Source organism: Malaclemys terrapin, chromosome 1 (genome assembly GCF_027887155.1).
Source record: "Malaclemys terrapin pileata isolate rMalTer1 chromosome 1, rMalTer1.hap1, whole genome shotgun sequence".
NCBI lineage: Eukaryota > Metazoa > Chordata > Testudines > Emydidae > Malaclemys > Malaclemys terrapin.
The window spans coordinates 350,301,701-350,310,032 of NC_071505.1; the positions used below are offsets into that span (position 1 = coordinate 350,301,701).

The window sequence follows — 8,332 nt, forward strand, 5'->3', positions numbered from 1 at the left end:
TCTGTATGTGATATATAATATAATAATATAATTCTGTATATAGTATAATTAGTATAATATAGTATAATTCTGCATTTATACTTCCATTAGGGGTGTGAGCCTGGGGAGCTGGCAAATTGACTGGTGTCTGCTTTTTGTATTTGAGTGGTTTAGGAAAGCCCTCAGGTGGGTGTGCAGCGCCATCTGCTGTTGTGTTGGGTGATACCAGGGTTGAGAGAGGATGAATCACCAGCAAAGCAACGTGAAAAAGGGCCAGCCCAGCTGGGTGGTTAGAGGGGTGCAGCAGTTCCCACAGCTCCCAGACTGCACCCTGGGGGTGAAAATGTGTCACACTCATACCATCCAGAGCCCAAATTAGTCCACCAGGCACCTGGCACCGGGCGTGGGGGAGTGACTGTAGCTTGAAAAAAAGCCAGATGTTGCAGTTGTTTGTTTCTTTTATCACTGTGTTCTCCTATCTAAAATGCCACCATAGTGAAATGGCCCCAAGACAACAGATCAGGGAAACTCTATGGCTGTACCCTCATGAAATGTGGGATACCATGTGAGATGAACTTCAGGTCATTTTGGTCCTGGGTGTGGTGAAGAAATCAAAAAGTGAGTGGAGAAATCCCATAGTAAGAGTTCTGATGTAGGACAATACAATCTGTTTCTGCATCGATTTCTGAAAGATCAACATCGTATTGAAATTGGATGCTTACCTGATGCAGAGAGTAGATGAACTATCATAACAATTGGGAGCTGCCAAATATATATCCACTTTAGACCTCACAAAGGGATACTGGCAAATCCTTTGATGCCAGAATCCTGGGAGAAAAAAGACTTTTCCACGCTCTTTGGCCTGCATTAATTCAGGATCACGTTATTTGGTCTCCACACGGTGGCAGTGACTTTTCAGAGCCTAATGGACTGGACATTACAACTGCATGGGTGGTATGCAGCACTAAGCTTCTACGATCTATTGAAAACGTTTTTTGGTCCCGTCTCTTGTGGCAGCATCCCACATGTAGTGCAGATGGCAATAGATTACACACAAAAAAGACAGCCATCACCAATTGCTAGGCTGCACAGACTCCAAGACTCAGTTTGCCCTGACAATCTGAAGCTCTGGTATTAGCAAATAATTTCTTCAGTCCTGGGGGAGGCTCTCAGGCAGTTCTCTATGGTCTGTTTCCTGCTCTTCCCGCTGCTCATGGAGCAGAGGGAATTGTCTGGGAGTCCTGGCCAATCTGAGAGTCTGCAGGGACTGTACAGGGCAATCATAAAGATCGCTGTCCAGCACGCTGAGTGTCAGACACATGAGATTCATACGCTGATTCTCAGGGCTCTGCTTTCCTGTTGCTGTAAGGAGATTTCCTCTCTCTGCTGAATGGAATTTCGGTGAGTTTCCTGTTTCTGGGTAAAGTTAGTGCTGAGGGCTCAGGAAGGGTTCCAGGGTTCAAGTCAATAATGATCTGGGCAGGAATTCACCAGCACGATGACTTTAACTGTTCAGTATTGTCAGAAACACCAAGGGATTTACGTAGTAAAATTGGAACTACACATTTATTGTAACTAGTTTAGACAAATATTTGTTTTTAAGATCAGTTCCTTGTCTTTTACTGTATCCTTCTGTCTGACTCAGTAGCTTCCCTTTTTGGGCTGTGTGGTTTTTCCCCTGGTTTGTTCAATTTTTCCAATTCAGCAACTTCATTATGGTGTTATCTGGTACAGCCAAAGCCTCTGCCCTGGTTATCAGTGTTACCAGAGGGTTCACAACAACAATGGGTCACACACTGGCCAGATTCTGTTCTCACATTCTGCCTTCACTGGGTCACTCCAGATTGACACTGGCCTCCCTAAGAGGAAAATCAGGTCCCCTGTCTGTTTTGAAATCCCCAACTTTCATGCCCGGTCTCAGAATGCCACATAAACTGGGGGTTTCTATAAGATTCTCTCAGTGCCCTAGCAGAAGTGCGCTCTCTGTAGCAGGACCTGGAGCAGTTCGGAGCTGAAATTTAAACAATAAGGGGGAATCTGGTCCCCTTGAGATCGGTGGTAAAACTCCAAACAAGGCCAGTACAACCTCAATCCACCTCTAGGGACTTAAATAAATGGCTTTATTTATACCAACCATGAACTTCCAATGACTTCAACTGTAGTCGTCCTGTCGCCTCTAAAGAAGGGTGAGTTCGTTTGGACCAATGGTGAACTGACAAGACAGTGACTGAAATTTCAAACTTACAGGCTTAGAGGTTCAGAACAATCAGAATAACAATTTTTTTTAGGAAGGGCTCCTTTTAGTTTCCACATCCTCTCTCCCTTCTTCTGGGCCTGTCCCTCTCTCCTTCTGTGGGCATAGTGAGCTGCTGCTGGGATTCCCTTCACACCCAGAAAGGCAGTTCAGGCTGATCTCCCCCTTTTCCCCAGTGCAGGCAGACACTGAGTTTAACCTAGTTTGAGGAGATATTTCTGTGGGGTTTGGCACTTGGTTTTGGCCCTGGGTAAGGGGTATCTGAGTGTGGCAGGGAGGTAAATTGTGGTGGTAGAGGGGTGTACATGGACAAGTGGCCAGTACTGGGCGTTGTGGGGCAGTGTGTGGAATGAACACAGGCTGGAGAGCAACCCTGAGGGTTATATGTGTGGGGAGCCGGGTGTAAAGGGACAGGCGGGCAGCGCTGATGGTAGTGGGGCAGACAGGGGTGTACAGGGACAGCTGAGCAGCACTGGGTGTTGTGGGGGGACCGAGTGACATGTACACAGGCAGTTGGGCAGTGCTGTTGAAATTCAATTTTTGTTAGTGATTGTTGGTCCTAGGCCAGCACAGAGACCTTTCCTGGCCCCGAGTGTGTTTGGGGTGGTGCGGGGGTAAGGGAGTTACAGGGTCTGTTTGACCTGCCAAGACACAGAACTTCAGCATCGGTGTCACAACCTTTACTGAGTTCTGTTTCCAATGGTTGTTGTTGAATGTTAATTATGTAACTTCAATGGTTCTTTCCACCAGTAAAATGCCTCATCTTTCCTCCTCATTTGGTTCAATCTCCCATCATACTCTTACCCCTGCCCGTACTCTTCTTCCCCATCCCAGGGTGCCCCGCTTCCAAAAACATGCTTGTCCCCAGTAATTTATCCATGCTTCCCAGTCATCCCTGGCTCCCACAACCTCCGAGATGCCCCACCCTCACCACCACTCTTCATCTGCATGGTGTGAGGTGCCTCCCATCCCACCTGCTCCCTTGACTGCAGGATAGTCAGTGACTGTGTCTCACCGGTGAGAAATCTCACGAATGGCAAATGCCAAGTCTGTGTGACTTCTCTTGATAGACCAGGGGTGGGTAAACTTTTTTGGCTGAAGGCCACATCAGGATTGTGAAACTGTATGGAGGGCCGGTTAGGGAAGTCTATGCCTCCCCAAACAGCTGGGTCCCTGCCCCCATCCGCCCCCTCCCACTTCCCACTCCCCTTAAAACCCCGACCCATCCAACCCCCCTGCTCCTTGTCCCCTAACCACCCCCTGGGACCCCACCCCCTATCTAACGCCCCCTGATCTCTGTCCTCTGACTGCCTCGACCCCTATCTACCCCCTCACCCCCTGACATTCCCCTCCCCCGGTACTCCCACACCTATCCAACCCCCCCTGTTCCCCATCCCCTGACCGCCCCCCCGAACCTCCGCCCCATCCAACCACCCCCTGCTCCCTGGAGCTCCCTTCCCCTTATCCAACCCCCCCCCCCCGCCTCCCTGCTCCCCGCTCCCTTACCATGTTGCTCAGAGCAGCAGGAGCTCGCAACCCTGCCGCCTGGCCGGAGCCAGCCTCTCTACCCACACGGCGGAGTAGCTGCAGGGGAGCGGGGACAGCAGGGGAGGGTCTGGGGGCTAGCCTCCCCGGCCGGGAGCTCAAGGGCCAGGCAGGATGGTCCCACGGGCCAGATGTGGCCCGCAGGCCGTAGTTTGCCCACCTCTGTGATAGACCCATACATACCGCGTGGTGCTTCAAGAATTGCTACACAGGAACAATTTACAAGTTGAGAAGCCTGAACATTATATAATATTAGCAGGCAACTCTAGGACAGGTGAGGGCCTAGGTAAATACAGCTGCCATGTGACCGAGACACTGGCAGCTGCCTGAAACAGTGGGCCACTGGGACAAGTATGTTAAACCCAGGATGCTCTGGGACCATATGCTAGTCAGTTCGGTTAGTCAATGGTGAGGGTTCTACATTCATTCCTCAGTGTGGAGATTTTATGGGCTTAAGTCATTATTTTTCTCACTTAAAATGCATCTCATCCACGCAGTGCCTCACGGGATTCCTCAGTCTCATGAAATACTCACCTCGTGTAACATTTCCAAGGTGCTGCATTCATATGAGAATTTCTCACCAGGGGGCTAAATTCAGCACAGTCATGAATAGAAAAAAATGTCTTCAGTAAACTCAGGAATGAGCTTGCAGGCAAAATGCCTCCAGCTGACTCCTAGGGACATGTTCAGGGATTCCAAGGTCAGAAGGGACCATTGCGATCATATCCTCTGTCTAACACAGGCCTATATAACACAGGCCAGAAAATTTCCCCAAAATTATTCCTAGAGCAGATCATTTAGAGAAACATCCAACCTTGATTTAAAAATTCTCAATGACGAAGAATCTGCCAAGACCCTTGGTAAATTGCTCCAATGCTTAAATATTCTCACTGTTTAAAAAATGCATACCTTATTTCCAGTCAGAATTTCTTTAACTTCAACTATCAGCCATTGACTCCTGTTACACCTCTGTATGCTAGCCTAAAAAGCCTATTATAAAATATTTGTTCCCCGTGTAGGTACTTACAGACTGTTATCACGTCATCCCTTAACCATTTTTGTTAAACTACACAGATTGAGATCTTTGAGTCTATCATTGCAGGTTTTCTAATCTTGTAATAACTCTTGTGATTCTTCTCTGAACCTCTTCAGTATACCAACATCCGTCTTTAATCGTGGACACCAGAACTAGATACCGGATTCAAACAGCCATCATTCCAGTGCAAAATATACAGGTAAAATAACGTCTCTACTTCTCCTTGAGATTCCCTTGTTATCATCCAAGAATCACATTGGTTCTTTTGGCCACATGGTCCCACTGGGAGCTCATGTTTAGCTAATTATCCCTTCACTCCCCCAAATCTTGTTCAGAGTCGTTGCACTTACTACGGCAGTCCCCTATCGTATATGCATTGGCTACATTATTTGATCTTAGATGTAGATATCTACATGGCTATGTTACAACACATATTGTTTGCTTCGACCCTACCACTCCAGATTGCTCTGAATCAGTGATCCGTCCTCTTCATTATTTACGATCCACCAATTTTTGGGACATCTGCAAACTGCATGAATATTCAGGCATGAGAAGGGTCTCTGCTAACACTTGTCAGTTAACACCTGTAACTTATGTCTCAGGCAAAGCTGGGTGCCCTCAAGAAAGTGTCTGACCTTTGTGCCCTTCGTGCCCATTGTGTTGAGCACAAAGTCATAGGCCAGCCTAATACTGACTTCTCTGGACTTGAGTATGACCTAAAAAATCTGTTGCCACCTCACTGCTCAGCCCCAGTTCTAGATTAGTGATAACTACAAAATATTTATCATATTATTTTCTATAAAGTGTGTAACCCCCTTCACTGTGCTTCTCTCCCTTCCACAGGCACCTGGAGCATTTCTGAACTCAATCGATGCATAAACCACCTCATGGCAGCTTTTAATCTCACCCCCTTTGACCCCTCATCATTCATCCTAACAGGCATCCCTGGCCTGGAAACTGCCCACATCTGGATTTCCATCCCGTTCTCTACATTTTACATTTTTGGTCTCTTGGGAAATTTCACAGTTCTGTTTGTTATAGGCAAGGAGCAGACCCTGCACAAGCCGATGTACCTGCTGCTCTCCATGCTGGCGCTCACAGACATTGGCACATCTACCTCCATCATGCCGAAGGCACTGTGTATATTTTGGTTCAATTTGAAAGGCATTACTGTGTGTGGGTGTCTCACCCAGATGTTCTTCCTTCACGTGGGTTCTATGATGCACTCAGGCGTCCTTATGACAATGGCCTTTGATCGCTATGTTGCCATATGTAACCCTCTGAGATATGCCACCATCCTCACCAACGCACGAATAGCTAAGCTAGGGCTAGTGGGTTTGATAAGAGCTGTTCTCATCATTCTACCCCTGCCCCTGCTTCTGATGAGGCAGCCATTCTGTGCCAACCGCATTATCCCCCATACGTACTGCGACCACATGGCTGTGGCAAAGATGTCGTGTGGGGACATTACAGTCAACAGGATGTACGGCTTGGTGGTAGTGTTTGTAATAATTGGGTTAGACCTCACACTCATTGCCCTATCCTATGGACTGATAATTAGGGCTGTCCTCAGAATCCCCTCTAAGAAAGCCCACCAGAAAGCCCTGAGCACCTGCACAGCCCACATATTTGTGATGCTGATATCTTATCCTACCTTCCTCTTCTCCACTCTGACACACCGGTTTGGTCAGGGTATCGCTCCACATGTTCACATCATCTTGGCCAACCTCTATTTCCTTCTCCTCCCCACTCTCAATCCTATCATTTATGGGGTCAAAACCAAAGAGCTTCGTGACAAAGTGGGCAAATACACTTGTATAATGTGATAACCTGGGGCCACTGACTTTAACTTGTATGACAGGAGCGTGAAAGGATATCTCCTCATTAATCAAGGATGCTCTGTCCCAGTTTGGCTGAGCTCAACATTGTGGAAGTTCAGAGTATGAGAAGTTCCTCACACTTAATTTCTGATCACTTCATCACCAAGCACTGCTCTCTCTGTCACTAACTTCCCTCCCTCTGACCATCACCTGACCTCTTTCAGCATCACTAATCAGCTGCTACAGCCACACACCCTGTCACTCAACCTTTCCGTGACCAAAAGAAGATAACTGAAGATACACTTTTTGATATCAAAAGAAAAAAAAAAGCAACTACAATACTGAACTTCTTTATCATATGTACAGTTTGCAAAATGTACCTGATTTTTCTACATCCAATCCTTCAATAAGCCTGGAGGATAAACCAAATATTTATATTTCAGTTGGAAAGTGCTAAAACAGGAAAGCTGCCACAGGAATTGAGGATATTCTACTAGAGCTTGTTGGTCAGAGTTGTGAAACTGTGTGTTTTTGAGGAATGGTCTGTACTTCCCAGGACTTCAGGGGTGTGCATCCCAGAATGTGATGAAGCCAATTGCAACCACAAGATGTGCACTCAGCCACTATCAATTCATAAAATAGAACACAACAGTTAAGGGTTTATTGGAAAGAAGGCTTTTAGATGCAAGGTCAAAAATCTAGCTCACAATTTGTGCTAATCAGAATGGGAGGAGTGGACAGACATGTAAATACATGAGAATTAAAGGAGATAAGCGTATGTAAACCCTAAGTACAGAAGTCTCTGATATTGGAAGTTTATAGAAAGTTAGAAAAAGTGATGATAGAGTAGGAGTCAATATGACCTATGTGTTTTGTAGAAGTTATAAAAGATCACCTAATACAGTGTGTTTTGGAGTAATCCTCTGAAGGCATCTTGAGAGATGGTTTTCCTGACACCCTGTCGACCCAGGGTGAGCACCTGACCATTGTGAACCTGCTGTTAGTTCCTCAATATCATTACAGATGATAGCTAAATATCTAGGATGTTCTAAACCTATTGCTTTTTTAAATTAAATTAATGGAGATATCCCATCTCCTAGAACTAGAAGGGACCTTGAAAGGTCATCAAGTCCAGCCCCCTGCCTTCACTAGCAGCACCAAATACTGATTTTGCCCCAGATCCCTAAGTGGCCCCCTCAAGGATTGAATTCATAACCCTGGGTTTAGCAGGCCAATGCTCAAACCACTGAGCTATCCCTTCCCCCAGCCTATGTCTGTCTGTGCTTAAATATAATAAACTGCAGTGCTAGACATATTCCTGACACTGCCTGGAGTGAAATAGTTAAGTTGCCCCTGCTGTGGGTTCTGAAAACCCCAGGTTACAGATTTTTATGAGTTAGCCAGGGACTATGTAGGCGATGGGAACGATTAATGCAAGTGGTTTGTTTGTATGTTTCTTTGTTGCAATAGGTGAAGAGTGCAGTGAAACAGGGTAACAACATCACCAGATCAGCTACAACATCACCGGCTCATTCACCTGCATGTCCACCAATGTGATATATGCCATCATGTGCCAGCAATGCCCCTCTGCCATGTACATCGGCCAAACTGGACAGTCCCTACGTAAAAGGATAAATGACACAATTTATTTATTTTTTGTAATTTTATTTATTTTTAACAACCTGTAATTCATGCTGT

The 8,332-nt window shown here is 46.3% G+C and overlaps 1 protein-coding gene across 1 annotated transcript; it reads left to right on the plus strand.

Annotated features, from left to right (window-relative positions):
* The first annotated feature begins 5,701 nt into the window (after positions 1-5,701).
* Positions 5,702-6,640, plus strand: LOC128830256 (olfactory receptor 52N4-like). Its single transcript, XM_054016046.1, has one exon. It carries the CDS (start codon positions 5,702-5,704, stop codon positions 6,638-6,640), a length of 939 nt encoding a protein of 312 aa, XP_053872021.1.
* Positions 6,641-8,332: the final 1,692 nt, after the last annotated feature.